The 21,928-nt window shown below is 43.2% G+C and overlaps 1 protein-coding gene across 2 annotated transcripts in view; it reads right to left on the reverse strand.

Annotated features, from left to right (window-relative positions):
• Positions 1 to 215: 215 nt before the first annotated feature.
• Positions 216 to 21,928, reverse strand: part of AASS (aminoadipate-semialdehyde synthase) — a 51,132-nt gene continuing 29,419 nt past the window's right edge. Inside the window, exons 15-24 of one of the 2 annotated variants that reach the window (XM_073328204.1) lie at positions 21,211 to 21,340; positions 19,975 to 20,085; positions 18,668 to 18,776; positions 16,272 to 16,412; positions 14,307 to 14,474; positions 11,731 to 11,826; positions 9,315 to 9,430; positions 6,629 to 6,717; positions 2,452 to 2,628; positions 216 to 713 (exon numbers count right to left, since the gene is read on the reverse strand). In XM_073328204.1, coding sequence (XP_073184305.1) covers positions 595 to 713; positions 2,452 to 2,628; positions 6,629 to 6,717; positions 9,315 to 9,430; positions 11,731 to 11,826; positions 14,307 to 14,474; positions 16,272 to 16,412; positions 18,668 to 18,776; positions 19,975 to 20,085; positions 21,211 to 21,340 — 1,256 coding nt within the window. In that variant the 3' untranslated portion in view covers positions 216 to 594. The remainder of the gene's footprint in view (positions 714 to 2,451; positions 2,629 to 6,628; positions 6,718 to 9,314; positions 9,431 to 11,730; positions 11,827 to 14,306; positions 14,475 to 16,271; positions 16,413 to 18,667; positions 18,777 to 19,974; positions 20,086 to 21,210; positions 21,341 to 21,928) is intronic. The other variant, XM_073328205.2, reaches the window with a different exon arrangement.

A 21,928-nucleotide genomic window follows, 5' to 3' on the forward strand; every position in this document is an offset into this window, starting at 1 on the left:
ATTTATGTGCCATAGGATTTTTGGCATGTACAGAGTTAGGTGGCAGCTGCATGGGGATCAGAGGATCTAAATTTTTGATTTAGGCACCTAAAGTGGCAGTTATGGCCCTAAATCCTTTTGTGGGCCTAACCCTGAGATTTTTCCTACAATAGAGTTCCATGCTTCTGCCAATAACATGCTCTCATGTTCTAAAAATATACACCGTGTTTAAAATCTCCTTAGATATCTTCCTTTATTAGCAAAGTGTATAGTACTAATACATCATTAATGTATTATACAGTGTAATAATGCATTGTAAGCTATGTTGATGGCAAAAGGCTTTGGGCACTTTATGATGTGACCTGGGCAGAGCCAATTAGTTTATTGAACAGCCCCCTCAGTTTGGAAGAGAAAAGTGATACCATTTATACATCTAAATATTCATTAGGCCCACATAAATGCAGGTAGATAATTTTACAAAGGGCATCATTTGTGCTGCAATCTGTAGGCACGCTCAGTAGTGGGCCCACAATTGTGTACATAAAACGGGAAGCCAAAATTAAGATCCTTTAACAACAACAACAAAAAAAATCAAGCTCAATCTCTTGTTGTCAGTTATTGTCTGATAATGCTTTGGGTACTATATACAATGCCTTCTGCTCTAATGCGCTCAAGTATTGGTGCATAGATATTCTTCCTCAATGGAATTACCATACCTTTGGCATCAATTTCACCTGAAAGATAAAAAAGGAAATTACATATTTAGACTAATGTGCATATACTAATTTCTGTTGCAGTGTATATCAGGATTTATTAACCTGTTAGGTAAAGTATTGATGCTGCCTGGAGGTAAAAGTCAATTTCGAGAGATACTAAAAACGGAACTTGTCATATGTATTGGTATACACATTTCGAACGGATCCAAGAAAACATGTGGAAGACTTTCCATTTTGGCCATGAGTGTCAGGCGTGTAACAATTTGTTTCCTTTTAAACCAAACTAAAAAAAGCAAGGTGAAATCAGACTCAGAAAATTTTTCTTAATTTCCAATTAGCCAATAAAGGAACGGAGATCTGAATGTGTGGAATGGCGTAGAGGTGGCTACAACCAATAAGCATGTGCTTATTTACATGTACAGTCTGATTGGTTAACTTTAATGCAGGCCTCAAAAGTTAAATGATTCAGAGGGTGCAGATGAGAGCATCTAGCTTTGTCTGCCTTTAGCCTGTTGTGAGTCAGGATCTCTCTCTGTTCAATGCAACAGAAGTTTATTTGCCATGTCAAAGGCTGCTCTTCCCTGGCAAAAATAGTAATTTAGTAACAATAGTCAAAATCCTTTAAGGATAGTTAAAATTTTGCAAGTGAGCTGAAGCCTCTGAATACCTTGGCTCAGACTCTGTAGTCCTTAGTCATGCTGAGTAACTTCTACTCACACAACTAGCCCCATTGATTGGCAAAATTACTCATGGGAGTAGATGCAGAATTTGGCCCTTTGTGGTTCAGCAATCTCCTTGTAAGCCACAGAATGAGTAGGATCACAGTCTTGAGAGGAGAGAGTATAATTCTCAGAGGAGAGGCAAGGATAGAGCATCTTGGAAAAGTAATGCTCCCCTCCTTCTCTGCATGCACATGATCACACTGGAAAGCAGCGATAGATAGAGAACAAGGACAGTGATTTTTTTGTTGTGATTTTAGGGAAGATTTTGGTTACGGAGAAAGAGTAGCTCCCATTCCTCAAAATGATCTAACATCCCTCCCATCTCTCCTTTAACATGATCCCTGAAAATCAAATCAGGAATCGGTCTGCACGGCTAGATTTGTATTTTAGTTCGTATAGAGTTATTCTGGGGTTTCAGCAGTGGGCCCTAAGACCATTCAGCATAAAGATTAGGAGGGGACTAAAAATGTCATGGAGTTTTCACTCTTAACCCATACTTTGTAGATCATTTTTCAAAGGCAGAAAAGCACTTTGGGACCTTCGGATGAAAGCTTCTATGTAGATGTTAGTCATTAATAAGTATCATTAACATGCCTTTGGTACGGTTTAGATTTTAAAATCTAATCAGTGACAAAGTAATTTAAGAAAATCACTAACATATCCACACCCAAAAATGGAAATTTAAAAAAAAAAAAATCAATTTAAGATGACACAGGAACAATTCAAGACTTTCTAAAGGTGGTTTATATAAACTATGGGCTAGTCTACCCTGGCAGCACTAAAGCCACCTCCACAAGAGGCGCGGCTCCCAGCACTAGTGCTCTGTCTACACTGGCGTTTTACAGCGCCGAAACTTGTGGTGCTCTTTTCACACCCCTGAGCGAGCACGTCACAGCGCGGCAAAGTGCCAGTGTAGACAAGCCATGCGTGCGCATTCTACGTTTTCTAGAGGTAGCCGAACACAAAGAAAGGTGTGAAGCAATTCCCTAAACCAATAATTGTATAGTCATAGTATAGGATGAATAGGCACTTACCATCTAGAACCATCCTAGCAGCAATAGCTGTGGGGTACCCTACAGTTTTAGCCATTGAAGAATATCCTTTATCATCACCGTACACAACCAGACTGATGAATTTATCTTCCAAATGGCCAGATGGGTGCCTGATACCTATTTCATTTCTCATAATGATCATATCTCGTTCTCCAGCACCTAAAGAGACAAACCTAGATTATTATATATCATTTCTATTATGGTTATGAAGCGCTCAATTGTGCTAGGCACTGTGCACACAAGGAGAAGATCAGCTGCAGGCCCGTGAGCTGACAAATCAAGTGTGTGTTCTGTTTTAGGCTCTTATTTCTGATTAACCCAAACAGCCACCTGCCAGTGCTAAGCGCCTCATCCTGAACATTTCGTATATAAAATAAACCCATTTAGAATGATAACAGTTCTGTAATATGGAGATTTGGCGCATCGGTCCTATTGAACTTACTTGGACTTCACTGGAGACTTTCCTTATTCACATCAGCATAAGTGAGATCAGAATCAGTCCCATGATATTAATTGAAAAGCCATGTAACAAAGGGTTAGCTACATCAGTGGTAAAAGGCACACTGTACTTGGCTATGTAAACCCAGTCACGGAACCCTTGGAGAAGCAGAAAATTAACCCACAATGGTTCTGGGCTAATATGGCCATTTGACCAGCTAACCATTTTAGGAAATGGCCCAACCTGATGATCACTTTAGATAAGCTATTACCAGCAGGACAGTGGGGTGGAAGGAGGTATTGTTTCATATTCTCTGTGCATATATAAAGTCTGCTGCAGTTTCCACGGTATGCATCCGATGAAGTGAGCTGTAGCTCACGAAAGCTCATGCTCAAATAAATTGGTTAGTCTCTAAGGTGCCAAAAGTACTCCATTTTATAACATAGTTCTTGTTCTGAAGATGCATCTTTATATGGCAGAATTATTAATATTCCCACCTTGGGTTATTTCACATGTCTGTTTAGCCATCCATAAAATGGACATAGAATGGATACTGTGATTAGTCTTGATCCAGCATGATTCTGAGCTCTCTGGTCCTGATTCTGCAAAGCACTTTAGCGTGTGCTTATCTCAAAACATGTACAATCCCGTTTGCTTCAATGGGACTGCTCATGTTATGTGCTTTGCAGGTTCAGGCCCACACTGCTTTACTTTTTCCACAGCACAAACCTTTGGATCAGCTGTATACACAGAACAAACAATTTACTAAGTACAACACTAATTTCTGTTAGAGTGGAGTTACCGTTCATCACTGCTCTCTGTTAAGGCCTACTTTATGTGCTTTAAAATCCACATGCTTAAAATGCACAAGACTCAGACTGTCTTGAAATTTACTCTGCCTCACGGAGGTGCTGAATAGTGTTAGCTGGTGCAAACTTGGATCATTCTAAAATTCTTCTGGGTTTTTTTTGTTTGTTTGTTTGTTTTTAAACCCACACCTGGGGCTCAAACTATGGCTCTGATCCACCCCAAACTGATCTCAGTCACATGGGATTTAGCACATGGGGCATGGCACTCACTGCCCCTTGGGGTGGGGGATGTATATTGAAGAAGTTATTCAGGGTTAAGTGAAGAAAACAGCTGCAACCAAAAAATTTGAAATGGGACGTGCAGCAAGATTAGAGCTTTGTTGAAGCAGAGTTTGAGCCTTCAAAGGGAAACACTGTGGCCACTGAACCCGAGCTGCACCCATGCATTGTGAATTTGAACTCTAAGCATGGCAAAAATCTGAGAATGATCACTGAGCATGTTGTTACTCTCTGCCTCTGTTGAAGGGTTTTTTATACTTTTGGGAAACATGCCTTGAGTAGTACAGCTGATATAGAAGGACTAAGTTTTCTGGGGGTGCCCTTCCATCATATGAACCAGGATCTGGGGTGTCTTGCCCCTGTGGGGGTTCCAAACCCCTCTCCATCATCCCCACTCTTGGCAGTCTGAGCCCATTTCCCAGATTCTGCTCCCGTCCCATGTCACTCAGGACCTGGGGAGGACCGTCCCTCTGGGTGGGGAGCTGAGAACAGGCATGTTTGTGCCAAACAATGCTGGGACTGGGAGGAGGAGCTACGAATGGGCATGGCTTGGTACATAACAGAGGCTCACAAGCATAGACACTGTGGGGAGGGGTGGGGAAATGGGACAGAGGAAGGCAGAAAGGGGAGAGGAGAACATCCATTGAGATGAACAGAGCTGTTCACACATCTCAGTTATCTGGCCTTCTCACTCTCTTTGTCATCCAAACTATATTCATACCATGTGGAACAGCTTCCACAGGAGCGACAAAGCACCCCACATTAGAATATCCCATAGTCTAGTGGTTAAGGCACACACTTGAGAGGTGGGATACCTCTTTTCATGTTCCTTCTCCTCATCAAGGAAAGCAAGAAACTGAAACTGGGTCCCAGGTGAGTACCACTGGGCTAAAAGTTACAAGGGAGGTCATCCTCCTATGCCCCTCCTCCTCGACCTGGCTGTTCCATGTAGTTAGGTGTGCTCTGAGCACCTCATTGGATCAGGCCCAGCAGACAAGACAGGTGTTCCATCTGCCTATATCCACCTGGTTTGAGGACTGCACTGGGGCTTAGATGTGGCAGGCACATACCCTGAAGCAGAAACTTAGGCACCTAGATGACTTTTACAGCTAAAATTTGGTAGCTCATGAGTTTAGACATCTACAGGGTTAAGCAACAGCCAAGCGGGGGTCAACACTGAACTATGCTCTTTGTTAGCAATCTCGCTTGACTTTCTCATGTTTGCCTTCAATAGGGAGAAATAATAAAGCATGTTTCAGGACTTGTCTACATAAAGACACTCAGGAAAATTAATCTGAATTAACTAAAGGTGTGAGTTTATATTGGATTACTTAAACTGCACTAAACCCCTGAATAAGAGCATCCACACAGAATTACAGTGACCTTACTTTGGTTTAGCTCAGTTCACTTATTCTTTCACTCCGTGAATTAAGATAAAAAGTGTCCTTAATTCAGTTTAATTCTGAATAAGGGCACGTGTACACTTAAAAATTGCAGCAGCAGAGTCAAGATGCAACCTACGCCGACGGGAGGGATTCTCCCATTGGCATAGATCAGTGGTCTCCAATCTTTTTATGCCCAAGATCACTTTTTGAATCTAAGGGCAACCCAAGATCTACCCCGCCCCTTCCCTGAGGCCCCGCCCCTTCCCCAAAGCCCCACCCCGCTCACTCCATCCCCCCTCCCCGTTGCTCACTCTCCCCCACCTCACTCACTTTCACCAGACTGGGGTAGGGGTTCGCAGTGTGGGAGGGGGCTCTGGGCTGAGCCTGGGGCAGGGGTGCAGGAGTGGGTGCAAGCTCTAGGAGGGAGTTTGGGTGCAGGAGGGGGCTCTGGGCTGGGGCAGAGTATAGAGGTGCAGGAGGTGGTATGGGGTGCTGGCTCCAGGAGGGGGCTCAGGGCTGGGGTGCAGCCTCCCGCCATGCAGCACTTACTCCGGCAGCTCCCAGTCGGCGGCACGGTGAGGCTAAGGCAGGGTACCTGCATACTCTGGCCCCACACCGCTCCCAGAAGAGGCCAACAAGCACCTGTGGCCCCTTGTGGGTGGAGAGGGCAAGTGACTCCACGCACTGCCCCTCTCAGCAAGCACTGCCCCCGCAGCTCTCCCGGTCAATGGGAGCTGCAGGGGCGGTGCTTGCAGGCAGGAGCAGCGTGCAGAGGGAGATCCCTGCCCCACTGCCCCCAGGGCCGCGCTGGCCACTTCTGGGAATGGCGTGGGACCAGGGTAGTGAGTCTGCTTTCGCAGCAGCCACACTGCACCACCAGAGATCACAATCAACTGGGAGATCCTCTAGGATCAATCAATCAGTCGATTGCAATTGACTGGTTGGTGACCACTGGCATAGATAATCCACCTCCCTGAAAGGGCGTAGCTAGGTTGATGGGAGAATTCTCCCATCAACCCAGCGCTGTCTACCCCAGGGGTTAGGTCGGTTTAACTGCATCACTCAGAGATGTGGATTTTTGACACCCATGAGCAAGATAGTGAGATTGACCGAATATCCTAGTGAAGACCAGGCCTGAGATCCTCCACACAGAGGGTTTGATGTGGTTTAACAATCTACTTTAAATTTTCTTGAGTGTGTGTAGGCAAGACCTCAGTTCAAATGTGAAATAATGCAGGCTCACATACCAAAGGGCAGCTTCAGCTCCATGTGCTTGGCAAGAGCCCCCACAATGGAGTCTGCTATAGGAACTGGCTCATCTCCAAGTAACCCTAACCTGGTGAGAGAAAGATGACAGAATGAGATCATTGCTTTCCTCTGAAAGTTACATTCTACAATCCACAAAGTGAGGGACAAGGCCCTTAGTGTGCAATTCTGGGAGAGGAGCAATAGGACATCATGTAGAATTTTGACCCTGTATCTATGTAACCGAAAGCGCAACAGGGTGGATAAAAAAAAAGTGATTTAAACAGATAATTTATTTTTTTCCTTTTGAGAAATAAACCTGTTTAAAATTAAATTTGAAATTATAACAACTCATGTGAAGGCCTAAACTTACTAGAATATATTAAAATCAGTGAGTCCTCCTCAAAATTTTAAATGAGTTAAAGAGTGGTACTTGATTAATTATAGAGACTCGGGGGAAAACATCTTTAACTTTTGAGGTCAACTCAAGCTATACTGTACATGCACACCACAATTTTAAGAAAGAAAAATCTATTTTCAGCCTTTCCAGTGGAGTGAATGCTGGTATTTACATTTTTCCAAATGTAAGCACTTTCCGTTGGTTGTGCAGAAAAACTTTTGCCTTAATTACATTTAGGTTCAGTTTAGCTAGCAGGAGCAGAGAGAATATTTTGTTCAGTTAAATCAATTCATTCAAAGCTGAGAAACCAATTAGAAGTTGGGGGGACGGGGGGGGGGGACAACAAAGAACAGGAAAGCTTGTTTTTCCTCTTCCCATCTAGAAATAAAAACCAGGTGGGAGAGAAGATCTACAAATTCTAAAATCTTGAAGGACATGCAGCCAGATTTTCAAAGCTATCTAGGTAACTAAAAAAATAGATACCTTGGGGTATTTTCAATAAATAAATAAATCTGAGCAGGGAAGGCATCTAACCCCCACAGATTTCAAGGGGTTAGGCACTTAACCTGCTCAGTTTTGAAAACACCAATTGGCACCTATCTGCATCTTCAGGCACCTAAATATCTTCAAAAAGCTGGCCCATGGTGACTAGAAACAATTCATCAATTTACTAACGGAAGTTTCTTTGTTTAGTAAATCAGTTAGTTTTAAATGCGAAACATTTTTGATAACCTTTTTTTGCTTATGTATCCACAACACTTTAGTTCTAGTTAACACAGCATTTTAAAAATTGTTTTGTTTTTGTGTATTTGTGTATGAGTTCTACCACAAATCAACATATATTAATAGCAATACCAACCAAGGAGAATGAACCTTTAGGAAAAAGATACAAATGCAAAACTAGATGAACATTGATCATTTAAATCGAGGTTTCCTGCTCACTGATTTAAAATCAACCCACCCTGCGACTCAGCAGGACAGAAGCGCAAAGCATCTCTAGGATTAATTCCAGCAAAAAAATTCATCCATATGCATGGTCTACACAGTAGATGTAATACTAGGTCACACTGCAGCAATAAACAAGACTTCTAACATCTTAGCAAAGCACTGTCCAATCTACAAATTAGAAACATGCTACATATCATCCCTGTGTCAGTGGAGAAAAAATGCAGGCACAGAAGAGGAGCGACTTCCTGAACATGACTCAGCATGTCATCAGCAGAGCAGGAAGAGATTAAGTTCTCCTGGTTGCTAGTACCATATCCTAGCCACTGTGCTTCCTCACCTTGCTCTCTGGTGTCACCATGAAATCAGACATTACTAATTTTATCATTGACAAAGGTTAAGATATATTTTGCAAAGAAACAGAGCAGAGTATATGAACCCAGGTGACACAGTGCTCTGCTGAGAAGATGCTAGGAAATACTTTGTGAATGGCGTTGCATTGGCAAATACTGGATTCCATTAACCCTCACCCCCACATACATCCCTCAAGATGTGTGTGGGCTTCTTTATGACTTTATTAATTTTTTTAACAAAAAGCATACAACTAAACAGATAGCTACATAAAAGCACTAGTCCCTGTTAAAAACCATTAAAAAAACCATTAACTCCCATACACACACGTGGGGGGGGGGGGGGGAGAAGGGGCACCAATTATACAAACAGAATCAAACCAAAGTCACACTAACAGAGCTGAAGTGGACGTTTCGTCTGATTTCTATTTTCTATAGCACCATATTTCAGCAAACACATCATTGCGAGGATTGAGTCTCAGTTCCCTAGCCCTCCAAAAGGTGGTGGTAGGGGACAAATTTTTGCTGTCTGAAATTATACTTTTTTTTTTTAAACTTCAATGCATCCTTGTAGTTCTAGAAGACCTCTCCATTAGATCATAGCATTGTTAGTGGGATGCAAAATCATCACTGTGTCAATCAACTATCTGATTAACTGCAATGCAAGGAACGCAACAGAATGTTCCTAAATATTTGATCTCTAGGGTCAAACTTCTGTTTTCTAGAAGGTTAATAAAAGGGAGCTCTGTTCTGCAGCCTATCCCCATGCAACACGTCCACATGTGTAACAACTGCAGGATCAGGCCTTCCCAAACGTTTGTCACAATCATCAAACAACAGGTTTAAAAGTAAAGTTTAGAATAAAGCTCTGAATGAATATGTCTAGTAAACCCTAACATTCCTGTTCTGGGCTACATACTTGGTTTCTAGAAAGGCTTTATTAAAAATAATAAAATAAAATAATAATAAAGAATCATGACTGGAATCTCCTACCATTCCACTGCTTCCAGCTGACTGTTGTCCTGTTCCAGTTTGCTGTAGATTGCGTCTCTCAGGACATCAGATTCGGCAGAAGGTTTGAGTCCAAGCAGCTTACACATCAGCTCTTTCTAGTTACAAAAAAATTCAAATAGCAAGTTACCACCTGCAGGCCTGGGACCTCTTCTCATATCCCTGGGATGAAGTTTTAGGAAACTAGCTAACTAAAGGTGCAGGTCACTGATGACAAGTGAATCTCTAGGGTTTGAGGGAGAGAAGAGAAGAAGGTCTGTGCTTCCAGCAAAGCAAGGGTAGGTCAAAATTCTAAAGTGCAGCGAGAGCCAATTGCCCCTTCTCCATGCTGCATGGAGCGAGAGAGGGGGTGGGCTGTGCGTGTTCGCACGTGCACACACACAGACACACACACGGACAGTCTTGCCAGCCAGCACTCTTTCTGAACTACCTGTCTCTGCTTGGTCCTGCCCCCTTGCTCAGCAAGGGAAGTGGGGCATGGGAATGTGAACAAACACAAAGTGGGGGAGGACAACACCGAACCCAGAACTGCTTTATGTTGAACTGGTGGCAAATGTCAGAGACCAAGTGTCAGAGGAGCCAGAGGTTCTCTGCTTGGTTGGGGGGTTCTTAAAGCAGGTGAGAGCCAGGGGAATCCCATTTGGAAGAAGGGAGGAAATGGACTGGTGAGGTGAGCAAGGGGGGCAGGTCATCAGAAGGCCAGAAACGCTGCATCAGTCGCCTAAGGGGTAGACACTTCAATTTACAAAAGGAAGGGGAAAAAAGGACAGAATAGCAGCAGCCTGCCAACAGCCCTGATTTTAGTCATCTTACAAATGTTTACCAAAAAATCCCTTCCTGTAACTTTCATACACATCTTAGGGACTGAATGTATTTTTCAGTAATGCTAATTATTGCTTGCTCCATGTTCTTCCAAAAATATAATAAGGTGATACATGTAAAGCAGGATTGCATGTATGAAGCAAGTGTCATCTGGCAGTTACAAAGACAGTTCAGCAGCAAGCCTCAAGCCATGACCTAGAAGATTGTACTAGAGAAATGAAATAAAAGGAAAAATTCTTAAGGAGTCATAGAAGAGGACAGCTCTGTCATGGTTAATACACGTGGATAAAATTCATTGAAATGGCAGTGTTGCCATTTCTCATGCTATTGCGAATCCTATGACTGTTGGAGTTTTCCTTAAAGCCCCAGATCCTGGAGTCATGTTCACTGCAGAAAGTGGACATTTGTGGATGGGGAGGGTTTGGTCACAAACTGATTTTCCATAAAAAAATAGTTTACAAGAAAAATTTTCAGCCAGGCTAGATTCTGGGCTTTTAGGAAGTCTACACTGCAATAAGCCACCTGCAGCTGGCCTATGCCAGCTGACTTGGGTTTGCGGGGCTCAGGCGAAGGACAGTTTAATTGTGGTATAGACACTTTGGCTCGGGCTGCAGCCTGAGCTCTAGGACCCTCTCACCTCATAGGGTCCTAGAGTCCATGCTCCAGCCCATGCCCAAATGTCTACACCACAATTAAAACAGCCCCTTAGCCTGAGCCCCAGTCAGCTGGCTTAGGCAAGCCACAGCTTTTTAATTGCAGCATAGACACTCTCAGAGGTCAAGCCTCTAATTGTATCCTTCTTAGCTACCCCCATCCCCAGTTGACCCTGTCCTACATTCACAGGCAGCCTTGAACAAAGGAAAAATACACTGTAGACCAGTCCCTTAGCTAGAGTAATCAGTGTAGTCCCCGTGACCTCAATGGAGCTATGGTGATTTACACCAGCTGAGTTTCTGAACCTTGGGTGGCAGTTTGCAGAAGACAAATATCAGGAGAAACATCTAGGAGAAAAACTACATGTAAACGTAAGAACAAGAGAAGAATTTGCAAAACTGGTGGAAAGGAAGACAGCAGAGGAGGAGGGTAGGACTTGAGAATTTTCATTCTATATATCCTTGTGCATATTTTTAATTTCCTTGATGGATATTCTCATGTATTCATATGAGCAACCTGCATCAGAAAAGGCTTGTAAAAGCAATGCCTTGGCACAGGCGGGGCGCTGTATCTTGAGGAAATAAAATGCATGCTGAGAAGCCTCTGGTTTTGAGAGCATAAGAACAGCCACACTGGGTCAGACCAAAGGTCCATTTAGCCCAGTATCCGCTCTTCCAACTGTGGCCAAGTGTCAGTGGCCAGTGAGAGCTGAATTATGAGCAATAAAGGCCATTAAGAATTCAACCTCCTTACACACACACACACACACACACACACACACACAAGGGGGGGGGAGGGGGAGGGAGGAACAGAACGCAACACAGGCTTCCCAGGAAAAAAAGCAAATCCCCAACCTGACAAACAGAAAAAGATTAATGGAATGAAGGAAAGCAGAAAACCAAATAAAATCCTACACACTTACCCAGGTTATAGGTGGTGCCGTTGAGCTAAGCAAAGGATATGGATCTGGGTTTATTAAACCTAATTTTACAAAGCCTCCCACAGCTTTCGAATACCCCTAAAACAAAACAAAAGTGGCTATAAATGCTGCGCAGTCCAAGTTGATGCTCAGGTGAATATTTACATACTTGGACTACAGTCAGACAAGGACAAACAAAGCCATGATTAATATTACACACATGGGAAGACTGCAACAGTCAGATGTGATGCCAAAGGGGGTTTAACCTCACTGCCTTCCTCACTCCTTTCAATATGCTCTTTAACTGTAGAAGAAATAGCTATCCCTTCCCCCGCAAGCAGCATCAGTTCAACAAATTAAAGGGTTCAGCTGACTAGTACCTTTCCAAAGGAAAGCTTGTCACAATTGTTCAGCTGGCCAATAGCTAAATTAAAGACAAAGGACCTGATTCTGAGCTCATACACCCCAAATTTTACATCAGTACATGCACAGACATCAGTGGATTAACTCCTGGTTTACACCACAGTAAGTAAAATCAGATTTGGGCTCAGAATGCCTAGGGTACAAACATATGGTCACTCCTCCTCCAAAAATATCAGAGCTGCAAACAGCACAGAAGTGGAATGCATTCTAAGGGACACTGTCAAGGTTGTTTGGCCTTTGCAATAAAAATCTCCTGACTGATTTGAGTTGGCTTTTTTTTTCCCCCTCCTCCCCCTTTCTTTTAAAAGCATGTTTTATTTGAAGGTTTTCATTTAAAAAAAAAAACAAAACAAAAAACCCAACTACTGCTTCTTGATTCTCCGACATTAAAAGACTTCATAAACAAAATGCTGCTCCATTTGTCAATTCTTCAAAGCAATGGGACATTAATTATTATGTAGACAGCACAGGATGCAGGAAAGACAAGAACCCAGGTTAACAATAAAATACACTCCCACAAAGGGCTAATTTCATTTAGAACAGCCTCCACGGTGGCTGGCACAGAGAAATCACACGGGCACACATGTTCTGTGGTCAAAGGGAAGGTCTACACTGCAATAAAGACAATGCCATGGCTGTTACTGGCCTGAGTCAGGTGACTTGCGCTCGCAGGGCTCATTCAGGCTCCGAGACCCCACTCCCCTTGAGGGGTTTCAGAACCTGGACTCCAGTCAAGACATCTACATGCAATATTTAGCCCTGCAGTCCAATCCCAGTGAGCTAAAGTCAGTTGATTCAGCCTTTGAGAATCAGTGCTACAGTTTGTTTGTTTTTACTGTAGTGTAGATGTACCCATAGAGACCAATCCAGACATTTCTGTTATATGACTTAATTCCTTACCTACTTAAGCTTAGATCCAGATAAGCCACTCTTAAACCAGTTTTCATGTCCATATAATGGGATTGCTCTGATATAACTGTCAGTGCAACTTGTGTGTAGACAAGGCCTTACGTTCATTTTAAAAAAGTTTATGCTCAGGTTGAAGTCCACTCGATACCCACAGGACAGATTTAAAAGAAAAAAGAAAAAAAGCAATGCTACAAGCTCCCCTACAAAACCCTGCCAATGTATTTCAGTCCTAAAATGGAGGGACCAACTCCTTGAGATAAGAAGGTAGTACAGTCTCCATGGCCATTCATATCTTCACCTCACAGCTGAGAATACCAATTCATGCCAGCTAAATGGTGGATATTTTTTAGTTTATTTAAGTTCACACTTATCTACTAGGAACTAGATTTAGACCAACCATCATTTAGCATTTAAAAGTACCTAATAACCACAGTACCTACTGTAACAAAGTCATTTCACACAGGCCTTTAGCATATTATTAGAGCTTCTGACCAATATAAACCATACTTGGACTAGAAGGTTCCAATATATCCTTCACTAATTCCTTGAGCCATCTCTGCCACCTGCTTTTGCACAAAGACAGAAAGGGACCAACTCAATCCTTTTGGAATATAATACAGTGGAATTTTCATGATAAAAAAAATTTCACACCACACCTCCTCATTCATGTCCACAAAATGCCAAAAACAAATCCCCGTGGCAAAAGCTTCACCTCAGAGGAAGATGAGTAAAAGAGGAAGAAGGAGACATCAAATTACTCTTATCATTCACAAAAACTAGCTCTAATCTTCCATGTGTTTTTAAGAGAGTTGGCCAGAGAGTGCTTCTTCTTATTATTATTATTTTGTTTTGTGCAAGATGACAGTTTTTCTTCAGAATTTCATCAAAAAATACAAGTTTCAGGAACCATCCCTGCCAATTTCCTAAAACATTTCTCCCCCACGCTGTTGGGGGTTCAGAAACCCATGCAAATTGAATAGTTAAATAGGGAAACAGGGAAAAATTATTCTTGCTTCTTGGACACAGCAAAGTGCAGTCATATCCACAAAGAAAAGCAAAAACTGAATTTTTTGGGTCCCTTTTGGCTATAGCAATCACAGGTATTACTTGTAACAATAGCAGGTTAAAAGTTATCACTGAAAATGTGACAGATTGACAGTATCCCTTCAATTCACACTATTAAAAATTTGTCTAATTTGAACAAGACTTTAATTTTAAAAAAACCTAGAAAATATCTAAGATCTTACCTTATACCTTAAGGTGCCTCTTATCAAGGTGTGGGCTGACTGAATACCATATGGTTCAGCATATTTTGTACTGTCCCTGTTGGGAAAACCTTCCAAATTTAATCCTGGGAAAAAATCCATGACAGCAACAGAATCAAGCAAAGCTCCTCCAGCTGGAATATTAACAATCTAAGGATTGTAAAAAAAATAAAAATAGGCACGTAAGTGCACTGTATTTTAGGTTGTTTATTCAAAAGAACATTTCTATTTTCAATGCCTATTGCAGATTTGTGCTATGCTTTATACTCAGTAACAAGGGACCCAATTCTGATCTCACATCAGTGAGAATCTGGAATAACTTCACTGATTTACACCAGTGTAAGACAGATAAGATCTGGCCCTTGACTAACTTGCCTTTCGAAAATTTAAGTTTTGTGGGGAAGAGGGATTGGTTTGTTTTAAGATTACAGTAATCACTCTCCACCATGTGCCCTAGATATAGCATCTGCACCCATGAACATCTTCAGTTGCCACTAAAAAGCAAGCAAATGTACAGAATACCCTGTTAAAAAAGAAGAAAAGAATGGGATGACTAATTCCATTATCATCCCTAAAACCTTGAACCCTGCTTTCTTCAAGCAACTGAAGCACCGATCTGCATCAACACCAATTCCTTTTGTGGTTTCTAAGCAAGGCGGCGACGTTTCCTACTCAAAAGCCATCCGTAGCAGCAAAGCCTGCAGCCATGCCACAGGAATTTATTGTGTGTGTTGCTTAAGACACATGTGGAGGAAAGCCCACACAGTCAAAGAGAACTATGGATTTGGGGGCAAGGAGGAGAATTGCTGCATTTACCAAGAGACCCACAGAGCCTTTCATAACAAATCCTTGACATCCATGATCTAACTTCAACTAGCAATGGGTGAACCAGCACGTAATTAAACAAACACTTCTCCATCTACCCACATGGCCTTCCTTTGAAATTTGGACCAATTTATTTTTTTCCACATAAAAATCCAGTTCACAATTCATTTTGCATGGTAGCTGGAACAATGAAACCCTGAATTGTCACAAGAAAGCCTCTTTGGAGATCCAAGGGGTTTGGATAATCATCCACACTCTGGGATGCCTATATACTGACTGAACCTCTGGACACTTAGTGGTGCACCCATCAGTAGTTTATCTGAGCAAAGTGGAGTGGGCCAGAGGAACAAGCACAGGCTTGGAAGCCAGAAACTCAGATTTCTAAATCTGGCAATGACGCTGTCTTGCTGTGTTCCCTTGAACGAGTCAATCTCATGCCAGGGTTCCTCCTAGTAGTGAATATTTCTGTGGCCATTTTACAAAGTATTACTATTGATGTGATATGGAATTTTGCCTTTTATTACAATAAGGGCTCATGCAATACCCAATGAGATGCTGACCACCCCCAGTGCAACAAGGCACAGCATCAGTTATTACTACTTTTTAGCACTGGTATTATGGGACCATCCAGGCACCTCTCCCACCCCTACAAAGGAGATCAGGGATTGTTCTAGGCACTGTACAAAGAGTAAGAGGCAGTCCCTGCCCTCAAAGAATTCACAATCTAGACAGACGAGAGACAAAAATTAGGAGAAAGGAAGCCTCTTCATCCCTCTTTTACAGGGAGGAAATGAGCACAAGGAGATCAAAGTGACTTAACAGGGTTAAGTGGCAGGGTTGGGGCCTGAACCCAGATCTCCATCCCAGTCCAGTGCCTTAGTCACAAGCCCATCCCTCTTCGCTGCCCTCAGACCTCTGCAAATATTAGCCTGATAGTAGCAAGGAGGCATGTCACTTTATGCCTAAAGATAACAGGTGACAGAGTGACAATTACTTAAACGCAGTTTATGTATCTGTCAGTAGCTTAAAAATAATGCAACAGCTCACAAATCCCAGTTTCCTCTTCAGCCTAATACCATCTTCTCTGCTTGTGTTTAAATAGAAGAATCAGGATTACTTCACCTCTCCATCTTTTAAATATGTGGCAGATTGAACTGTATTCAATAAAACACCCTGTGGACTCCAACTGAATTTGTATCGCAGAGGATTAGCAGAATATTCAGGAGCTGGCAGGCCACCGCAGAAGGAAGTGTACGATATAACCTGCAAATATAAAAATAAATCCACAAGTCGCATATGATCAGAAAAAGATCTACAGCATCATCCAGCTAGCAAAAGGAATCAATCACCACCTGCAACACTCAGTTACCTGTGTTTAGTAAATCATTCCTCAGAAGGCCTGAATTAGGCAAAGAACTGAGACTATTTTATGCCAACAGTGCCAAAAATATTTATGATTTTCACATATAACAGGCCACAGAGCAAGTTTATTCATGGGACTTTCATCTCTGAAGGTATTGGGGCAGAACCACAGCTGGTGTAAACGGTCATCACTCCATTGACTGCAACTGCTTGAACTGTCCATTTACACCACCTGAGGAGCTGTCCCCTTCAGCTCCCATCTGGAAGAGGTCACAGATGAACAATGCAATATATAATGGGGCAAATTCATTCCAGTGAAGCACCACTCACATCAATGGAACAGTAGCATCCAACAGTTATTTAGCAGAACTCATGACACAATTTGTTGGCTTAGCAATAGAAATTGTACTGAGACCACTGCTTGGGGCATCCTGGTGGTAAATCTGAGCCAACAAGCCAAAAACTAATTGGGCCTGGTGACTAGCTACCCTTTGCTACCCTTTCCCTTCTGTGGAAAGCTTGAGGCAGATTAGCAGGGCTTTGAGAGACCACTGGGACTGCCTTTGTTTATGGAGGTATTTATGTGCTGGTAGAGGAATTTAGTTGACAATGCTGTCAATCTTGCACATTTCACAAGCATTATAGATAAGAAAATATTAGGCCAGATCCATTGCAGCCAATGGAGTTTAGCTAATTTACCCTCACGCCATCTGGCCAGGTGACTCAAAGGTGAGGATCCGTATATATAAAGTCTGCTACAGTTTCCACGATATGCATCTGATGAAGTGAGCTGTAGCTCACGAAAGCTTATGCTCTAATAAATTGGTTAGTCTCTAAGGTGCCACAAGTACTCCTTTTCTTTTTGCGAATACAGACTAACACGGCTGTTACTCTGAAACCTGTCATTATGCAAGGCACTGCATTTAGCCATATGGAGTGGAAATCTATCAACTGCATGAAAAAACTTGTACAGATACAGACAGACATCATCTTCCTTTCCAAATGCAACATATTCTCTGTGTATATATAAAGTCTGCTACAGTTTCCACGATATGCATCTGATGAAGTGAGCTGTAGCTCACGAAAGCTTATGCTCTAATAAATTGGTTAGTCTCTAAGGTGCCACAAGTACTCCTTTTCTTTTTGCGAATACAGACTAACACGGCTGTTACTCTGAAATCTGACTACTGAGTCAGATAGCCAAATAAGAACCCCCATTCTGATCTCTCACCCGCGGCAGAATGCTGGGACAATGGAGAGACAGCATGCTCAGCCTGAGGAGAAAGAGCATCCTGCTTTATTCAGCAGGGACTTCTCTGGCCCAGAAGGACCGGCACTGGCAGGTTGCCTGAGAAGAGCTGACTCAGTCCTCCCGAGTCACCAAATGGAAACTACGAGCAAGAGGCTTTGTAGGCTTTAAAGTGAGCCAAAATGAAAGGGATTCGTTGATGTGCATATAGACCCAGGAGCTAGATATGGATAATTATGAAAATTCACAGCTGTTACTTTAAGTTTAACAAAACTATGGCTCTAGCACTGAGGAAGTTGCAGCAGGTATAGAGCATTTTCCAGATCATTCATGGCTCTTCTGTTCAGGAGGAAAGAAAAAAAAGGTTGATTTTTAAAATAGAAAAACAATATTCACTAGTGACCCTTATGGCCACTGTTCTCTAGGAAACACTTCCTCCAAAAACAAGTGGCCCATATGCTTCCATCTGAGCCTGCAGCAAACAAGTGGCGAAGTCCTTTCCAGAGTAAAAGCCGTACCACCTTAAAAGCTTATGATAAATGGCACGATGTTAAATACTATTTGTCTGAGGCAACGTAATTAAGCCAATTAGTCAGATTCATTCATTTTAAAAATGTAAGTTATTCACTGGCATTATACTTCTAGTTTAAAGCACAGCTACACAGCTATTCTAGTGATGTAACTCAGTTTAACCCTCTGTGCAGACATCACAAGGGGAGTGCCAATGCACTTTGTACTCGCATTTAGCATCATCATGCAATCCAAGTTCTGGGCACCATTGACTGAAGGCCTCTAGAGACAGTAAGTTACCGAACAGTAGCAAAGACAGGTTCTTGCTGAAGGAATGACAGTTTTGTTAATATAGCTTTGACAAAACTATGCATGTGCAACTCATCCATCACCTTACCGTAGCGCCTACATCTTTCGCCTTATCAATACAGTCCATTGCCAACATATGATCGAGGCCAGGATCCAAACCTATTTCACTGATAACCGTAATACCAGCAGCTTCTACACTAAAATAATAAAACACACGGTATTGTCAGAATATTGCACAATATTCCTGAAGTCTAACTTGACAAGCGATAGGCCCATGATATCCATGGTCAGCCATGGACAAACTAGAAATGCTAGAACAGATTCTGTACTGAGCCTGGGAAATGGGGGTATGAGCCTTTAACCCAGTGGTCGCCAACCTTTTTACGCACAAGATCACATTGTGAATTTAAGATCAACCCAGGATCTACCCTGGTCCTTCCCTGAAGCCCTGCCTCTTCCCCAAGACCCCACCCCGCTCACTCCATTCTCCCCCTCCCTCCATCACTCACTCTCCCCCACCCTCACTCACTTTCACCAGGCTGGGGCAGGGTGTTGGGGCGTGGGAGGGGGTGCAGGCTCTGGGCTGCGGCTGAGGGGTTCTGAGTGTGGGAGGGGGCTCTGGGCTGAGCCTGGGGCAGGGGTGCAAGCTCTGGGGGGAGAGAGAGAGCGAGAGAGAGAGATTGGGTCCAGGAAGGGGCTCCAGGCTGGGACAAGGGTGCGGGGAGTGAGGGGGGTGAGGTGCAGGCTCCAGCCGGGAGGCGCTTACCCCAGGCGGCTCCCGGCCAGCGTCACAGCGGGGCTCAGGCAGGTGGCATGCCTGCCATGGCCCCACGCCGCTCCCATAAGCGGCTGGCTGCTGGCATGTCTCCGCGGCCCCTAGAGGGGAAGGGGGACAGCAGGTCTCCATGAGCTGCCCATACCCCGCAAACACCGCCCCCACAGCTCCCATTGGCCAGTTCCCAGCCAATGAGAGCTGCGGGGATGGTGCTGGGGGTAGGGGCAACACATGGAGACACCTACCCCCACACCAGGGGCTGCAAAGACATGCCAGCAGCCAGCCACTTCTGAGCCCTGCTGCGCCACCAGACTTTTAGCAGCAAGGAGACCATGACCAACTGGCAGAGGCTCCAGGATTGACCAGTCAATCGCAATCAATGGGTTGGTGACCACTGCTTTAACCCATCTTTCAATGAGGGCTAAGTGCCTACATATCTGAGGATCTGGGCCTTAGTCTCTTGGATTCCGTTCCATCTGTAGAATGCAGATAATAGTGAGTCAGGAGACACTGAGCGCATAAATACATTAACTGTTGTGGGGCATTTGAATAATATGGTAACGGGGCCATGTAGGTACCTAAGAAAGAAGTCACATCTCATTACTGATCTTTTGACCTACCTTTCTTGGAGTTCTTTCATAGCTGGTGTTAGGTAGCTGGCTGTCACTAAGTTTACTTTGCTGTCAATGCACTTCTTAGCAACTAAAGGATGTGCTGAGTAAGGCAGCAAGCTATGAACAAAAGAAAAATTGTATGACAAAATCTGACTAGTTGCTGGTGTTTTCACTGGAAGAAAATTTGCAAAAAGTTTATCTAGATGAGGTCTATTAACACAAGGGGCCTCCGTCACTGATCTGAATGCAGTTTTTACACTAATGCAAGTGGGCGTGAATTCCTACCAAAGCGGAATGACACTGTTTTACATGCACTTGGAACTGCTGCAAGTGACTGTACAAAATGCAGGGCAGCAGAGGAGTGAGTTCAAATTCTCTCAACCCTTTGCAGCCCCCAGCTTTCAGTGCCACCTTTGTGAAAACAGAACCGGGCCCTCTTTCCCAGTACCACATTCTACACTGGTGTGCTAAACGTTTAACAGATTCAAAGTAGAATGCTGTCTTGGAAGAAGCTTTCATTAAAAGTCCTGCTAAACCATCTCTAGAAGGGCACAGGATGCCTGAAAAGGAGGTATCACTCAGGACAAGTTCAGTGAGGGGGACCCAATGGCAAGCACTATAAAGCAGTTTCCATCCCTACTTTAATGATAGTTTTAATGCTCAGAAAGGAAACCTTTTACTCTTCAAGCATTTGACAGTAATGGCCAAATTTTCCGAATTTGGCCTCTGTACATGCGCATGCAATTTAGCAAGCACCAATGACCGTATGTGTTTACAACGTAACTTGCACATACAGGTGATGGCTTTGTGGGTGAATTCTGTCCCCCAAGTAGGCACAAATGTTTGTGCAATTAACACTGCATGCCCACGAAGGAGCTGAACAGAGAGCCAGAACAGAAAATCTTGCCTCAAAGTTATCATGCCTCTTTAACAACAAAGAAGAGATTACACTGCATTAGATACACTCCTGGTACTCTTGTGTGCAGAGAGATGGGGATGTGGCTAGTCACTATCTGCCCCCCAACACACTTCATCTCCACCCCTTCCCCAAGTGCTGTGAGTTGGGGGGGGGGGGGAGGACTATGCTGGCTTTACATCACCCAGTGATTCTCCGTACCTTGGTGGAATCCCCAGTAGCAATTTAACGGCAACTACACAGGTGACTTGTGCCACTGAAGAAATGTAAAGGAACCCTAGCAAATCTCAGGATCAAACCCTCTGTGTTTTAATCAGCATTCTGACCTGATCACAAGGTCGTGTTTCTTCACCAAGGAGGACAGTTTATCCTCCTGCTTAATGATATCCACATGAACAGAAGTAACATTGTTGTATTTCTTGGTCAGCTGGCCAAGTTGCTCCTTCATGATGGATGCTGTTTAAAAAGTATGAATTTCAACTGTTACACAAGTGAAAATTATTCTTACTTCCCTCCCAAACCCATTCCCCAAAGTATCAAGGTAAAAACCCCAACTACACCCTCCACACTGGTTCAAACTAGCAGAATAACAGTGAGCTGTAGCTCACGAAAGCTTATGCTCAAATAAATTTGTTAGTCTCTAAGGTGCCACAAGTCCTCCTTTTCTTTTTGCAGAATAACCTAGTCATCGTGCATCAAACTCCATTCACTGGCACTTGTTGCATGGGTTCCTTCGCAAATACACAACTACACTCCACATCCATCTTTCTTTAAGTAAGCAGTTGCACAGAAAGGAGAGAAAAAAAGGAGCACACTTGAAAGATAAACAGGTGTAAGTGTCCCATGTCTTGACTTTTTTTCTTCATTTTCTAGTGCGTTGCTCATGTCAAGCTACAGTATAGTTACCTTGAGAAACAGTGATCCACTAAGGGAAACTGCAGAATGAGAACAGGAAATTAACAGCATTTAAGAACTCTGTTTTATTCCTTCCTGTTCTTTATTTATTTTGACGTTCTTCTCTTCTTAGCAGCCTTATCTGCTGTC

This window comes from Lepidochelys kempii, chromosome 1, assembly GCF_965140285.1.
Source record: "Lepidochelys kempii isolate rLepKem1 chromosome 1, rLepKem1.hap1, whole genome shotgun sequence".
In the NCBI taxonomy this organism is placed as follows: domain Eukaryota; kingdom Metazoa; phylum Chordata; order Testudines; family Cheloniidae; genus Lepidochelys; species Lepidochelys kempii.